The 17,422-nt window shown below is 42.8% G+C and overlaps 1 protein-coding gene across 4 annotated transcripts in view; it reads right to left on the bottom strand.

The window, feature by feature from the left end:
• RANBP3L (RAN binding protein 3 like) overlaps nt 1–17,422 on the bottom strand; it is a 62,463-nt gene that overhangs the window by 33,714 nt on the left and 11,327 nt on the right. For all 4 annotated transcript variants that reach the window (XR_010792784.1, XM_066602420.1, XM_066602423.1 and 1 more), the window contains exons 2-9: nt 14,155–14,213; nt 12,390–12,426; nt 9,745–9,822; nt 8,778–8,852; nt 7,727–7,792; nt 5,907–6,025; nt 4,090–4,181; nt 1,182–1,266 (exon numbers count right to left, since the gene is read on the bottom strand). Coding sequence is in view for 3 of the 4 variants with exons in the window: in XM_066602420.1 (XP_066458517.1) it covers nt 1,182–1,266; nt 4,090–4,181; nt 5,907–6,025; nt 7,727–7,792; nt 8,778–8,852; nt 9,745–9,822; nt 12,390–12,426; nt 14,155–14,213 (611 nt within the window). In the remaining variant the exon portion in view is untranslated. The remainder of the gene's footprint in view (nt 1–1,181; nt 1,267–4,089; nt 4,182–5,906; nt 6,026–7,726; nt 7,793–8,777; nt 8,853–9,744; nt 9,823–12,389; nt 12,427–14,154; nt 14,214–17,422) is intronic.

The raw sequence follows: 17,422 nt of genomic DNA, 5'->3' as shown, positions 1-17,422 counted from the left end.
GCTTCTTTAGCAATGGGGATTTGATGGCGTAGAAGATGTTCCCCAGGCGCCCTCCACACCAGGTACAGACATCTGATGTGAAGATGCAATAGTGTGATTTGTCACTCTATAAAGCATTCTTCCATTGCACCACTGTAGATGGGCTGATGCGTCTTCTTTCAGATAACTGGCCAGATGTTTGCAGGATGACTGGAGGAAAATACCAGCTGAAGTGTTTCAGCCGTTAGTAGAAAATATGCCACAGAGGGTATCCCATGTCATTAGGGCCAAAGGGGCCCCAATAAGTATTAACATATGGAAATAATTGCTATTGATTCTTGCCCAGGTGTCCAATTACTTTTGGCAGGAAAGTGTATGAGATAGATATGAGTGAGATAGATAGATAGATAGATATGGGATAGATAGATATGAGGTAGATAGATAGATAGATATGGGATAGATAGATATGAGGTAGATAGATAGATAGATAGATAGATAGATATGGGATAGATAGATATGAGATAAATAGATATGAGGTAGATAGATAGATAGATAGATAGATAGATAGATAGATAGATAGATAGATAGATAGATAGATAGATAGATAGATAGATAGATAGATAGATAGATATGAGATAGATAGATATGAGATAAATAGATAGATGATAGATAGATATGGGATAGATAGATATGAGATAAATAGATAGATGATAGATAGATAGATATGAGATAAATAGATAGATGATAGATAGATATGAGATAAATAGATAGAAGATAGATAGATAGATATGAGATAAATAGATAGATATGAGATAAATAGATAGATACATCGATATGAGAGATATAGATAGACAGATAGATAATAGATATGAGATAGATAGATAAGTAGATATGAGTGAGATAGATAGATAGATATGAGTGAGATAGATAGATATGAGTGAGATAGATAGATAGATAGATAGATAGATATGAGAGAGATATATTGATTTCAGAAAGTAGAACTTTCCATCTCACAACAAATCTGTATGTACTAAAGAATATCTTACAACAATCATTGAAAACAAAAGCAAACAAAAATCTGCTTTCTCCCTCACATCATCAGGCATAATATCCAGGAGCTAAATTAGTTGTAATTACATCTTCCTTTCCTGAGAACATAAAATCCCATTCTGTATACCATTTTCCGTCTGCCGTGAACTCACCATGACTCGTCTCTCCATGTTCTCTCCGAAGACAAAATCCACATTGTATTTTTGTGTCATGAATATTTGCTCAGAGGGCCGCATCCTAGAACAGCGAGAGGATTGTGGTTAGAATAATAGCCAAAACCCCAAATAAGGCAGCAGAACCCCACAACGCTTACCAGGCAGGAGATTTCATGTACAGTTATAGTATTGGGGACACTAAAACCCATCTATTGACCTCCTTCTCTTCCTACACCTCTGGCATCCTACTGTATGTGAGATATTAGGTTTAGGTAAAAAGAAGGCATCTGCTGTGTTGTCTCTGGCTGGGAGGCAGCTTGCTGTGGCAGGAGCCTTCCCCCCCAATGTTTCAGGCAAGTTGTTGAGCCACTCTTTAAAGAAACACTAAACAGAGAAAATGCCCAAGAAAAAAAAAAATCCTAGCACTCTTGTCTCAGGAGCTCAGCAATGCTCCCCATGTGTGCAAGCATATCTCCAAACCCGCAAAGCATGAAGTGAGGGACAATACCTCTGCCTGTGGCCCTGTCTCCTTTGCATTTACACATAGTAATAATGTCCTTTTGTACACCACGAATGTCCATACTGTCCTTTTTGTGTGGCATAGAGTAATAGCGCCCCTTCACAGTAATGGTGCCCTCTTAGTGCCTCTTACAAAGTAACGATGCCTCTTTAGTGCTTCCCTCACAAAGAATGTCCCCTTAGTACCTCCACCACAATAAAATACCCCCTTAGGGCACTGAGCACAGATAAATATCCCTTTACATTAGTAATGCTGCCAGACAACAAAGAATGCCCCTTAGTGCACCTACACAGAAAAAGTGCCCCTGTTGATGTCTCCCACGCGTTTTCATAACCCCCGCTTAGTAAAGATGCCCCCATGTTACCTCCACATAGAAAAGCTACCGCCAGTGATGCCCCCTTAGTGCCCCCATACAGAAAAGATACCCCTGGTGATGCTTCTTTAGTGTCTCCCATAAAATATGATGCCTCCTTTGTGCCCCACCCAAGAAAAAAAATACAATACTATATGCACATTTTTATAATGAGATGCATTAAGAGCACCTCCATACTGATACCCCTATAGGAGCATGATGATGATGATCATCATGGCAAGGGTTAATCCTAAATACTGATGAGGCTGGTGCATGTCCCATTCCGATCTCCAACCCATCCTTCCAGCTCTGGTCTCTGCAGCCGCTGTGGTGGGTCCTGATGGTGATGTTGTGTGCACCAACAGACATTACATCTTGTGCTCTTATGTCAGGCCCAGTGTGACAACTACGGATGCAGCGAGCAGAGCAAGAAGGCCAGGTTTGAGATGACAGCTGGACATACACAGGCCTTCCTGGGACAGTGGAACAATGCCCAAAATCTGCGACTGTCATGCTGGATCTGGGATGGTTGGGATACGGTCTGTAGGACAAGTGGCTGCAGCAGGAGCCTCCCCCCTTTGCCCTGTCTGCTGTAGGACATGTAATTGGTGGGTTTGACATATACATCCAATGGGTATGATCAGCTATACAAACAGTGGGGAAAGATTAACTCCTGCTTACTTGTATCAGGCATTTATACATTTATTGTAACTTTTAAGTGCAAGCAAAGTCCATCAGTGTGCATCAGATAGTCCGAAAAGCAATGCGGCCACTGTCCAGAACCAGAAGGTCACTTTAAGCCTCTTCCAAGATGTTGAGTGGGAGGATGGAGGAGGACATGGGATCTTGTTTTATTTACTAGATTTCTACAAGGCTTCCTATACATGTGTTGGGGCAAAAAAGGCAATAAAATCGCAGATTAAGGCAATGACTGGATTTTTTTCCGGTTGTCTTAGGTGAATCTTTTTAGCACTGAACTTCCTCTTTCCTTACTGAACTTTATATGAACTAGTGGTGAAATCTGCATATGTGACTGTTTATCTATAGCCCAGCCTGTCTCCAGTGAGACGGGAATATCTGGTGCCAGAATTTGAGATTACAGAATTGCTCTTGGGCAAGGAACATAGTAAAGACTCTGTGACTGCTAGAGTATATGGATGAGGAAGTACATAACCTGCCACTTTCAATGGGATCCACCAACTGTTTTGTTTCCCCCAATCTCCCACACACATATGAATATTCCGCTCTTGTGCTGGCTTATCTCCCAGGACACAAAAGAGTCAGGCGTGAATGATAAGTGAACCCTATACACATCAGAGAGTTTTCCAGCCCTGCTGAGATCAGAGGGTTCAGATGACTAATCTGTAATGTCTATGTGGGCCTTAATATTTCTGGCCATACACAATAGATAGCTGACGGTTGAAAAGGTATCCTCCCGGCACCCATAAACTGAGCTGAGCGTACATAGACAGAGGGGTGGATGTGGCTGTCACCCGCTGCTTGCTTTTCTCTAGTGTTGAGCGAACTGAAACAGCGGAACCCTTTTTTAGCTTGAACTTTGCTAAAAGTTCGATGAGAGTCCGAATTTTGGGCTTTTTGTCTTGCCCGAACCCGCTAAAAAAAGAAGAAGAAGCAAAAAGAAGAAGGAAGAAAAACTAAGAAGAAGATGCAGAAGGAAAAAGAAGGAAGAAAAAATAAGAAGAAGCAGAAGGAAAAAGAAGAAGAGAAGAATGAAAAAGAATCTCCTTATTCCTTCTTTCTTCTTTTTAATCATCTTTTAACTTTTTTTTCTTCATGAACCTTGCCTTAAAAACCGCTCATCAGTAGTTATAGATCCTGCTATGTGGTCTAAAAGTGTTATAAAGGGCTTTCATGGCTCTTTGACAGGGTTATACACCAGTTTTAGGGGTTCTGGTGAAGTTCCAATGTGAATCGAACTGAACTCATTCGGACTGAACTGAACTTCTTGCCGAAAATGAACTAGCTGGCTGAACCAAACTTTCCAAAAGTACGCTGATTACTACTTTTCTCACCTTGTTTCGATGCCTAAGATGCATGCAGATCCAGGGGAAGATTTTGGCTGACTGACATTGATTACTGGAGTGTTGCTTTTTACTTCATGCGCCTGTCAAAATGAATAGGAAACTGTAGTCAGGTTTGTAAGCCACCTCGAGGTGCAGACTGAGCTTGTAGAAACCATACTTAGAGAACGTTCCCTTAGCATCTTTTTACTATGCCGTGGGATTACATCAGGGGGTTCTGTTACAGCTACCAAAAACAGCATTGTGATGGAACCCTCGAACGGCTCCATTCACTGTCATTAGTGAAATGGACACCATTTTGGTATCCGTTTTACAAGGCTTCCATTTGCCTATTCTACTAATGATAGTGAATAGTTCTGTTCCTACCTCTTCCGGGGGTTTCATCACAATGCTGTTTTCGACAGTTGTGACGGAACCCCCTGATGTAATCCCACAGGGCAGTAGAAACCCCTATGGGAACACTTCAACACAATGGTTCAAACTTGGAGCTTTACCATACAAGGGTTGTGCACTTTGGGCAATTCTTTTTTTTATTAGACTTACTCTGCTTTGGGGTACCCCAACAATCAACTAATATGGGGGGAACTGATCAAAAAGCATTCATATCTCCTGTAGCACCACCACTAGAGATGAGCGAGCATACTCGCTAAGGGCAATTGCTCGAGCGAGCGTTGCCCTTAGCGAGTACCTGCCCGCTCGGAAGAAAAGGTTCGGGTGCCGGCACGGGGGAGCGGTGAGTAGCGGCAGCCAGCGGGGGGGAGAGAGGGAGAGAGAGATCTCCCCTCCGTTCCTCCACGCTCTCCCCCGCAGCTCCCTACCTGCCGCCGGCACCCGAACCTTTTGTCTCGAGCGGGCAGGTACTCGCTAAGGGCAATGCTCACTCGAGCAATTGCCCTTAGCGAGTATGCTCGCTCATCACTAACCACCACCGGAGAAATTAAGAATTACATGATGCAAATTGAGTTCCATTATTGAGTCCTCCAAAGCAAGACTCTAAAGATGAGGGTCCTGATTCAAGACTCCTGAATGGGAGACCCTCTGTTATTAACTCCAAATTCTCAAATAGTGTAATTTTCATAATCATTGTATAATGGTAAATTCTGCAACTTTCTGATAGCCTTCTATGTATATAATGTGTTTTAATTCCTTATTACGTTCAAGTAAGACATAAATTGTATAATGGGATAGTGCCTTCAGGCAACTCAGTCGGTGTGGATGACTAGCTTCAATTGAAGCCTGTAAGAAGGTACGGATCTTGTGCACAAATGCATCCAAAAGATAGGAGAGCAGCAGGAAAAATCCAAAGATGGCAGTTTTTGGTATTTTTACAAGAGATGGTGAAAAGACTAAAAAAATCCGCGCTCACAAGAAATGTATATTAAGGGAAATCAACCGACACGACTGTCACGCCCTTCTTAAGGATGCTTGAGAAAGGCGACATTGTATCGCCGAAATGCGTTGCATAAACGCAATTATATTCTTAATTACGTTTTGTGATGTCATAGAATAAATACTTAATATGGTTTGTTCTTTTCACCATCTCTTATTACATTCAAGATCTCTGCTTGCTGTCCATTGATGAAGACATTCTTGCTTAGGCTTAATGACTGAAGAGCCGTACGACCATAGGACTGATTGCAATCGTATCAAGTTGAGGATTTAGGTAATATCAGTAATATCTATGCGCTGTGCTGATAGTTTGCTACAATATATCAATCCGGGGGTCCAAGCTGTATAGTTTATATTCAGTGACAACAAGCAGCGATCTTGAAACTGGTGAGAACTTGGAACATAGAATATAACATTACCTTATTTTCCTGTCTGGTGAAGATGGCGGCAGCTTCTGTATTCTGCACATCTCCGCAGGCGGTTGTTGGCGGAGGCAGCAGGGTCGCTGGTTGCAGCACTGTTCTGGAGTGTACCTTTCCTGCAAAATGTGTTTTTTCCAATTAGTTTTCATGCACTTTTCTTGTGTATTAGATGGGTAAGGCGCTGGCAAGGTAAGTACTAGCTGTGATTCAACGTATTCTGATTAGTTTTGATAAGTGTGCAGAAAAGAAGCATTCATCGTTCATCCTGGATAGAAACCGATGCAGTATGTGGTCTTATCTATGTGCACCCTACTGGTGTCTCTCCATAGGGACATATGAGTTAAGCTAACCTCAAGCCAACAACTGAATCTATCTCCCTTCCCGACACACATACATACGGCTATATACATCCTAAATGCCTGTACCCCACACAGTTAGGATGTATATAGATGGTCGCTGTATGTGCTGTTGAATGGGGCAGGCTTGGGAGCTTTTGACAGGCGATACCTGCCTGCATCAGCCACAGTCAGTGGTGTCATGGTGGGCCAGGGCTTTCTGAAGACCCCCAGGGCTGCCATAATTGTTTGCCTATTAAGACGTACTTGCGGAATCCCTAATGGGATGCTGTGTAAAATGTAGTTAAATGTAAAGAAAGAATTCAATGATTTGGAAATATCATATAACCATATTTTATCTACAATAGAACACATATCAGAAGGGGGAAAGGAGACAAATAATTTTGGACAGATGTCAAAAAAGGCTGGAAAAGTAAGTGGTACTAATGAAAATCAGCTGCACAAGGGACAAAACGGACAGTCAATATCGGATGCTTAAGATCTACGGCCCTCAGGCAGCACTGCATGAAAAACAGGCATGATTCTGTAATGTAAATCATTGCATGGGCTCAGGAATACTTCCAGTTCACCGTGCAATCAAGAAATGCAAGTTAAAGTTGTATCATGTAAAGAAGAAGCCATATATCAACACAAACTAAAAATGCCGGCATCTTCTCTGGGCCAATGCTCATTTATAATGGATTGAGGCAAAAAGGAAAACTGTTCTGTGGTCAGATGAATCAAACTTTGAAATTCTTTTTGGAAACCATGAATGCCGTGCCCTGCGGACTCAAGAGGAGGGGAACCATCCTGCCTGTTATCAGCACACAGTTCAGAAGCCTGCATCTCTGATGCTATGGGGTTGCATTAGTGCCTAAGGCATGGACAGCTCACACATCCTAAAAGGCACTGTCAATGCTGAGCAAGGGATGCTACATAATGGTAGACATGGCCCTGGTAAAACTTTTGTGAGATGTGTTGCTGCCATCAAACGAGGTAATTTTTTAAATGAAATGGAAAATTGTCTCCTTTCCCCCTTTTATGTTTTCCATGTTCTACTGTGAATAAAATATGGTTAGATGAGATTTACAAATCATTGTGTTCTTTTTTTTCTTTACATTTCTTTATTTTTTGCACAGCAGCCCAACTTTTTTGGAATTTGGGCTGTAGTATCTTCTGTTATTCTTATGTGTACAACCACTGAAGACATCACATCTTCAGCCAATAGCATGGAATTTAGCTGGATCTGCCATTGGTCAACAGATACATATCTTATGTCTATGACCCCCAGCCTTAGATAACTGGATATATACAAGTCAGTAGTTATAAGATTGAAGACCAGCATTTCCCTGTAAAATCATCGGCAGAGAGATCCAGAATATAATCTGCCATGTAAAACCTCCGGCATCTGCCGTCCGGCGAATTCTAGAGTAGTCCCAGCCCCTGCCTGAATAATATATGAGCAGAGATGATGGTACAAACCTGCATCTGCGCAACTTCTCTGCTCCTGCAGAAGTGAGGAAGGCATGAACACATTGTTCTTCAGCACTGTAATAACATGATGAGATAATGGTGAGGAAGAGTCTACAAGTCCAAAATCAGCCCCAAAAATATCTCCTAGGGGTTTATCCGCGTGTGTTGGGGTCTTTTTTACTTGTCAGCAGTGACAGTGTTCCCAATGATCATATTAAATCAGTGCAAAATAACTTGTAACCTCAAGGGGAGATCTCTGTCCAGTTCCTATCAGAGGAGATCTCTGTCCAGTTCATATCATGATACTAAGTTAACGTAAGTTGAGAATCATCGGCCTTTGTGCCATAAAAGAAGCCCATGAGGCCATTATAGAGCCTTAAAAAGGTAAATTATCCTCTATCCAAAGGATATAACTTACTAATCAGTGGGGGTCTGACTGCTGGGACCCTAGTGATCCAGAGAACGGCACCCCAGAATGCTCCATTTGTATAGAGCAGTGGTGTGCATGTGTGACCTCCACTCCATTGACTTCTATGGGACAGTGGTCGAACACATCAATCTCCTTCCATCCCATAGAAATTAATGTAGCGGTGGTTGAGCATAGGCAAGCACCATTGTTTCATTCTCATGGGGAATTCGGGAGCACCATTTTCAAAATCGCTGGGGGTCCTGGTGGTCAGATCTCCAGCAATTAGACATTTATCCCGTATCCTGTATATAAGGCATAGATGTCATGAGGTGTAAAGCCCCTTTAATGGAAGATCGGTAATAGGGTCCTCACCTGCTATGTGCCTTCTCATAGAATCTCTGCACCCCCTATAGCTATGCCACTGCTCAATCCCCTTCTGTGAGAACCTACAAAGGGCGCTCTTCTCCACAAATACTGTCAAGACGGGAGTCCAAGTGTCAGCATGTGGTATAGTGCAAAAATGTCAACCAGTGCCATAAGGGAAGTTCATTTTAATCTTAGCTATGTCCCCCTCTCCCCTATGTATGATATGATTGGCCGACATTCTTGCACAGCGCCACTCATTGTTGCTGGCATTAACGTTAAGCTTACCAGGCTGAGTCGGAGGGAAGCTTGTCACCAGGGTAAAGGAAGACGAGCGGACGCGTTTCTGTAAGACACTACGATCTGGATAGAGAATGAGAAAAATGTATTATAGAGGGATGGCAACAGCCGTCGGCGAGCACGAGTGTCATAGGAAACAGAGTCTATTAAGGGATGGAGCAGCATGACAGCATCTACAATCCAAGGGGGTGTTCAATATAGAAAACCCACTTTCAAATACCCTATTAGAGAACCGAGTTAATAAATAGGAGGAGAGGTACCTATTCAGGGCTCTAATCAGTGGCTGCATCTTTCTGGAAGACTCAGTATGCTCATGCATTAAATGGACAACCCATTGAGTTAAACCGGAATGGTGTAATACTTAATTTGTCCTGTGTGGGTGCTGCAGGGAAATTGAACTTACTGCTGGGTTTCTCTGAAACAGGAAGTGTCGCTCTTGTCTATGGTTTGTATCTCATTTTTCAGCTCATTGATATTAATAGGGTAGGGTTGCATTACGAGATATGGCCCAGGGACAAGATGTGGTGCCATTTCCAGAGAAAAAAACAGATTTCTGTCAAGCCATATACAACCCTCTACATAATAAGGCTGTAATGTGTCAGCAGATCCGACTAATGCCGGTCATAAATAAAATGCTAATTTCTCCAATGGCCCCATAAATGGTTGATCTTGCATGCTTACTTCATGGGGACAAGCCACTGCCTGACTTCTGGAGTTTGGGGGCCTCCGTCAGGAGTTCTGTCTCTTTTAGATTCCAGTAATAGTGTATATTGGCCATCGTTTTGATCCATTTTACAGCATGGCACAGCGGCATGGCTTCCATATACTGAAGCCATGGCGCAAATGTGAATAGAGTCCAATCTTCCCAGATTGGAAAAACTAACTTTTTTAGTAATATATATATATATATATATATAGAGTTACGTGAAAGGGAAAACATATATATAGAAGGTACCTGTATCGGCAGAAGACTGGGTTGGCCTGAACGTGAATGAGGATGATCGGAACCTCTTCTCGGGATGCACACAGAGACCTACAGTACAAGGATATACAATAAGTACATTATCATAAAGCAGTATTTAGCCACTGATACTTCTTCTTAAAGAGGTGTCCCACAACAAACCCTTTCAGACAGGTTATAAAAGTAAGGATGTTGTGGGTCTGACCTCTGGGACCCTACCATTGCAGAGAATGGGAGGCCCTCAGTCCCCATTCACATCTAAATGGCAGGACAGGCATGCGCTGTCCATCTCCAAAATGCCAATAGGCCTGTCGGAAATAGTCAAACACACTTATTTTGGAGGCGGCCAACTTGCCTGAGCTGCTACTTTGATCTGTAAATGGCAGTTCCAGAGATTTGCTCTGAAGTAGATCCTAACAAACCTCAAAAAATGACCCATTGACTTCTATGGGAGAGTATTGTGGGCATGCTCTGCTAAGATCATTGTTTAGGGACAGCCAGGAGGTAAATGGTATTCAGGCCTCATCTGTGTTAGGTATGGGCTACATTCAGACAGGTTATAAAAGTAACAACTTTGGGGGTCTGACCTTTGTGACCCCACTATTGCATAGAATACAACTAGCATGCGTTAAACTTCAATGGATTTATTGGAAATTGTCATATGCACTCATTCAGAAGGCGGTCATCTTGCCCAAGCATTTACTCTGAACAGGACTTCCAGACATTTACTTTACAGCAGCAACACAGTCATGAGAAACCTCAAAAAATGATTAATTGACTTCTATGGGGGAGTTTTGTGGGCATGTTCTGTGACGTGCAGAGAGGACGAGGAGGTAAGCTGTGTTCATGCTTCATCTGCGTTATGGCAGGAGTACTGTTTCTTCTTGTATCGAGCTTCCAATACGTCTAGCGATACTTATAGGCCATGCAATACCCCTCTGGGAAATTAGTATGCAAATTGGAGATGGTATAATGCCTCTGCAGCGCCACCTGCTGTAGTTTCCCTATAATAAAATGTCCAACCCTCTACCAGAAGTTGATTTATAAGGAGGCTGCCTTCCAATAGGTGGTGCTGCAGACGCATGATATCATTTCCTGTTTGCACACCATAGGCCAGGAATACACACTGTATGCATTCTGTTTCTTGCACCCACAATTGTGGGGAGGACATAAGATGGGCATTTTTGGTGATCGCCAGATGACACTGCCATCCTACAGTGTAATCATTGCCGCCCAGGTGTAAAATCACTGTAGCCCTGGTGCCAACCATAAGCATATCCCACCATTTATACAGGAGATGGGAGTGCCCGTCTACTTGGCAGCACGTTTTTTCAATATCATGATACATTAACCCCTTAGTTACCACACCTTTTTGCTATTTTCCATTTTAGTTTTTCCCTCCCCCCTATTAAAAAATCTTAACTCCTTTATTTATCCATCGAAGTCGCTGTATGAGGGCTTGTTTTTTGCGGGACGAGTTGTAGTTTTCAATGCTACTATTTAATGTACCATATAATGTACTGAAAAATTCCAAGTGGAGAAAAGTGAAAAAAACAACATTCTGCCATCTTTCAGTGCGTCCTGTTTCTACGGCGCAAAAACTGCAACAAAAATGACCTGATATCTTTATTCTAGAGGTCAGTACGATTACTACGATACCAAACTTGTATAGTTTTTTTTTTTTTTTTGCTGTACTGCTTTTATATTTTTAAAGATATTAAATTTTTTAAGTCTCCATCTTATACACACAATAACTTTTTTATTTTTCCATCGATATAGTTGTACGAGGGCTCATTTTGTGCGGTACGTCCTGTTTCTGTGGGTACCATTTTAGAATACATAGGGCTTTTTGATTGCTTTTTTATTAGATTTTTTCTTGGTAACAGGGTGACCAAAAAAGTGCATTTCTGTCGTTTTAAATTTATTTTTTCGGACGACGTTCACTGTGCACAGTAAATAATGCATTACTTTGATAGATCAGACTTTTATGGACGCGGCGATACCAAATATGTATTTTTGTTTTATTATTTAGTTTTTATTGTCAATATTTCAAAAGTTTTTTTTTTTATAATTAATAAAACTTTATTGTTCTTATTTTTACTTTTTCTTTTAGTCCTCCTGGGGGACTACAACTAGCGATGCTTAGATCGCTTATGCAGCATGATGTAATGCTATAGCATTACATCATACTGCATTCTGACAGACAGCCTATCAAGCCACCCTACGGGAATGGCTAGATAGGCATTCTGCCATGACAGCCCTGGGGTCTTTCAGAAGGACCCCGGCTGCCATGAAACCCGCACGGCTCTCCCAATCTCACCGCAGGGGGGCATTATGGGCGTTCGGGGGATTTAAATGCCGCCAACAGATCTGACAGCGGCATTTAAAGGGTTAACAGTCCCGGCCAGCCGCATGGCCGAATGGGGCTGTTGCCTGCAGGTGTCGGCTGTTATAAACAGCCGACACCTGCGATGTATGGAAGGAGATAGCAGCGCTATCTCCCTCCATACACGTCCTGCAATGGCAGGACGTAAAAACACAATAGCGTGGTCACTAAGGGGTTAAAAGTGATTTAATGCCAACTTCTCTGCATTGCTTGTAGCTCTGACGTATGTCATATTTTAAGAGATGTTACTTACTATTTTCTGCGCTCGCCGTCTGATCTTCTGCATGTCTCTACATGAAGACAAAAACAGAAAAGTAAGCATGAAACTGTATTAGGCTTTGTTCACACCCGTGCTTTGCTGTATGTTAATAATGGAGTCATGACAGTTATGATGGCTCCGTTTACTAACAGGCTCTGATACATCCTGTCGCCAGACTATACTAATCTTGCAAAGAAAGTTATTGGAAGCAGATGTAACCAAAACCTCAGGAGTTACGAAATGTTTTGTAGACTTCTGTATAAAATCATGTTATTCATTAAAAAAAATGCATCAAAATTGAAAAATGAAGCAATTTTACGAATAATTTTGATTAAAAATCTACCGTTTTGTGACTACAATTCCTATTCACAACTCTGTGTCTCCATGGTAACAGACTACAAACGCACCCTTTGTAGTCTGATCCTGTAGTCATACTTCTTCACATCTCACCTAGTGATATTTTGCCAATGGTGGCAGAACACTCGGCTGCATGGGTGCAACTATAGGGGGTGCATAGGGTGTGGTCACACCCGGGCCCAGGAGCCCTAGAGGGCCCATAAAGTCTTTCTTCCCCATATTGCAAACCAATACTATCAATGAAGCTTTGTAGTTGACGGCCCAGTTCCAGACTTTGCATTGGGGCCCAGCAGCTTCAAGTTACGCCTCTGCTCAGCTGCTATGGGACCGGAGCGCCAGGGCATTCAGGGCTAAATGAACCACCCCCATGTCCCACCCGGGGACTCACCAAGCCCCCTTAACTTGTGCTACTGATGGACGCCACACGGCTCTGTGCAGTGTATGGTGCATCTCTACAGTCTGTCTCTTCTGTTTTCAGAACTGAGAACAGGAGATGGGTGAAACATCAGACTATACATTGGATGGTGCCGAGTGGTGTTCTACAGCAGTCTCAATTAGATCTGCTACTACTGGCCAGGGGTAAGGACACAGAGGGGATATTATTAATTTGTGTGTTCATAAGGTGCATTATTAATATATGAAGCCACAGGGGGGTCATTATTACTTTGTGGGGGCATTATTATTTTGTGGAGCCACAAAGGGGACATTTTTACTTTGTTAGGCCACAGAGGGGGAATTATTACTTTGTGGAGCCACGAAGGCGGCATTGTTACTTTGTTAGGCCACAGAGAGGACATTGTTACTTTGTTAGGCCACAGAGGGGGCAATAATACTTTGTGGGACCACATAAGTGGCATTATTACTTTTTCGAGCCACGAAGGGGGCAATGTTACTTTGTTAGGCCACAAAGGAAAATTACTACTTTGCTAGACCACAGAGGGGGCATTATTTCTTAAGCCACAGAGGGGCATTATTACTTGGTGAGGCCACATATGGGGCACTAATACTATGGGAGTACTGAGAGGGACATTTAAGGTAGCAGCTGGATGGGGAGAGTATGCAGAAATGAGTCATGACTGGAAGAAATCTTCATGGCGGTCTGGGCCCAGATAAAGAACAAAGACTATAACAGACAGCTCCATTCAGAGTAGATGTCAAAATTTACAAAACGGAGCCACAAGTATGTTTGGCTCACGTGGGGTGTTTACTGCAGCGTATTAAATTGAAAACAGAAGGAGTTTTTTTCTGTCGTATTAAAAACAATTGTGACTCAGAAGCCGTGTGACTCCGTGCCGAGGATCTCAATGACTTCAGTGCGCACACAGTTAATAATGCAACTTTCAAATCTTCACTTTGGTTCGGAACCGTTTACCATCCTACTAACAGCCAATTAATCACATACCTTAAAGGGCCGATCCTTCTTCTCGAGCACAAAGACTGGCTGGGCGAGCAATGATTTGTCTGCAATACAAGAGACACGAGGCTTGTTATACGTACATGTTGTAGTCATCAGCGTCTGCAAGCCATAAATACTTCGGAGCTCCAAATTATTATTTACAGCAAGAGGGAAAGCTTTACGCAACATACAGCGACACGTGAACTGCAGCACGTCCGCCATTCATCCTTACGTCAATAGACCATTACACCCCTGTCCTAAATTACATCCCATGACAGCTTCCAAATTCCTATACGGTATAGGATTTCCACAGGGGTTCTGCGGTTTCCCAAGGTTGTGGTCTTACAAGAGCAAGATGAAATGTATCTAAAGTGGAGGTGCGGGCGGTGGTATTACACCCCGGGAATAGCTGATTGCAGGGGTACCTGCCCATCTCCTATTGATGACCTGTGCTGAGGATAGGCCATCAGTAGTTTACAACTGGACAACCCCATTAAGATTGGTGGTGGTGGTGGTGGGGGGTCCGAAGCCCCAGGTATCAGGCCTGGTGTCCTCTTTAGTTGGGGCCACCCCTCTCCCCCCACCCTGCCCCGTTACACACCCAAAGCCAACAAACGTACAGATTCCTCACTGAGTATATATTATTTACTTGGTTGAACATACATGTGAGCTATGCTGAGATAAGCGGCTTCCACACATCTGCTGTTTATCTCGGGGGAGCAAACATAGTACTAGATTGGGAGACTCTGACCTGTCCAATCTTTATTTGCATTGACATGACTCGGGGATGTTTAGGGACATCTTTCATGTCTCTGTAACCCTTTAATATCCATATATATATATTATATATATATATATATATATATATATATATATACTAGCGTACCCATCGCGCGTTGCTGCGAAGACAGACAGACATACATACATTCGTTTTTATATATCTAGATAACAACCAATCACAGCGCAGCTTTTTTATGTTACCTCAGTGATATAATATATAACAACCAATCGCAGCGCGGCTTACATGTTACCTCAGTGGTATAATATATAACAACCAATCGCAGCGCAGCTTACATGTTACCTCAGCTTTATAATATATAACACCCAATCACAGCACAGCTTTCATGTTACCTCAGCAGTATAAAATATAACAACCAATCACAGCGCAGCTTTCATGTTACCTCAGTGGTATAATATATAACAACCAATCACAGTGCAGTTTTCATGTTACCTCAGCAGTAAGAGAAATAACAACCAATCACAGCGCAACTTTTATTCTGCCTCAGCAATATGAAAAATAGCAACCAATCACAGCGCAGCATTCATTTTACCTCAGCGGTATAATATATAGCAACTAATCACAACACAGCTTTCATGTTGCCTCAGCAGTATAAGAAATAGCAACCAATCACAGCACAGCTTTCATTTTACCTCAGCATTCTCAATATGCAGCAATTGTCTTGCGAAACGTTCGGCAGATGCATCATTTTGTAGTTGAACACTCATCCCGTTGCTCGTAATGCCTTTTGTTTTTGTTCTTGAGATGGAATTAAAATGATCTGTGTCTGGGGGGCATAACTGTCGACGATGGATAGTTGTACTATGCCAGTAACCTTCCCAGGTGTGTACTCAACAACTCCCCAAAGTTTCATGGCGATTGAATGAATGGTGTAGTAATGCATAAAGGACAGACAGACAGACATACATTCATTTATATATATCAGGAAGTGAGAGAATTAGATTCCGTACGTAAAATTTGCACGCTAATTCTTTGGTGCTTAGAATTGAATAATGGAGTTGGGACCCATTAGCGTTTCCTATTTATGACATAATCAATGCTCCTGCCAAATTTCATGTTTCTACGACATCGGGAAGTGAGAAAATTAGTGGCAATGATGGAAATCGAATGATCTACGTGGGGGGGCATAACTGTCGACGCTTGCGCACGTGCGCCAATTATCATAGGATAGTTGTACTATGCCTATAATCTTCCCAGGAGTGTACTCAACAACTTCCCAAAGTTTCATGGCGATCGGATGAATGGTGTAGTAGCGCAAAAAGGACAAACAGACAGACACGCACGCACGCACGCACGCATACAGACATACACGCATACATTCAATTTTATATATATAGATATAAAATGGCCATTAGGGGATTTATTCTACAGCAGAGTAAAACCGCATTGCTGCAGGGTATTGCAGGCGTAGTTGTGTGCCAGCTGGGCAGTTGATGTAGAAGACAGTAGACAGTTACAGAGAAAATAAATACAAGTGAGGCCGGTCTAACACGGACGGGTCGAATTGCACTTTCGGGAGCCTGCAGCGGAATCCAAACAGCGTCCACACGTACCTTTCGAATATTGTATCCTTTTTCTTTCACCCTATTTTAATTGTGGATGGGCCATTGGTTGGACGGCTTCCATTGACTTTAGAAAACCCCTTTAAGAGCTCTGTCACAAACTGTTTGATACAGTGCACCGTGTATGTATCTCCCGCACGCAGCCCTACATGGTGCATCGCGTACTTGCTTCGTCCCGACAATCCCCATACACTACTTTGACATGTATGCATGCGTAATATGCGCGCCAAGATAGTGCATGCTCTGATCTTTCCATCCCACGCTGTGTATGAGAGCCACAATTGAAAGTAATATAAAGATCGTTACCGCGTATTACGCAAGCAATATGCACGCGCGTAATACGCACATGAGAGTCCTTGGAGGATGGACAGGATTAGAAAAACATGGCAGCCTTGTTCCATAAACAACGCCACACCTGTCCGTGGGTTATGTCTGCAATTATAGCTCAGCTCCATTGATATGAAGGCTAGGCTGCAATACCACACACAACCTGTGAACAGGTGTGGCGCTGTGTTTGGAAGAAAGCAGCCACTTATTTCTAATGCAGTACGGAAGGGTTAAAAATAAAGGAGAAGGCCACAATGAGAAGAGTCCATGCCCTGTAATGACAGTGAGGAGGGAGATAATAGCCGTGTGTATAATTGATGTTAAGCAGAGGATTACTACTACATAAACACTCTCGGCTATAGGGGAGGGTGGCTGCAGTAAACACACACCGGATCACGCCGGGCCCGGCTGGTTTTTCGCTCTTGGCAGCGGTATTACTAGAACAAATAACAGGATCAAGAGGGAGGATGAGCCTCGCACTGTAGCTGGCCGCAGGACAGCTCGCCGCAGCTGCCAGCCTCTACTTGACTCTTCGCCCAGGAGCGGCTGCCAGGAGCAGACACAATTATACTGTAATCGTCCACTA

Source organism: Eleutherodactylus coqui, chromosome 5, assembly GCF_035609145.1.
Source record: "Eleutherodactylus coqui strain aEleCoq1 chromosome 5, aEleCoq1.hap1, whole genome shotgun sequence".
Lineage (NCBI taxonomy): Eukaryota > Metazoa > Chordata > Amphibia > Anura > Eleutherodactylidae > Eleutherodactylus > Eleutherodactylus coqui.
The sequence above is the reverse complement of the archived record's forward strand: the minus strand, read 5'-3'. Positions and strand labels throughout refer to the sequence as shown.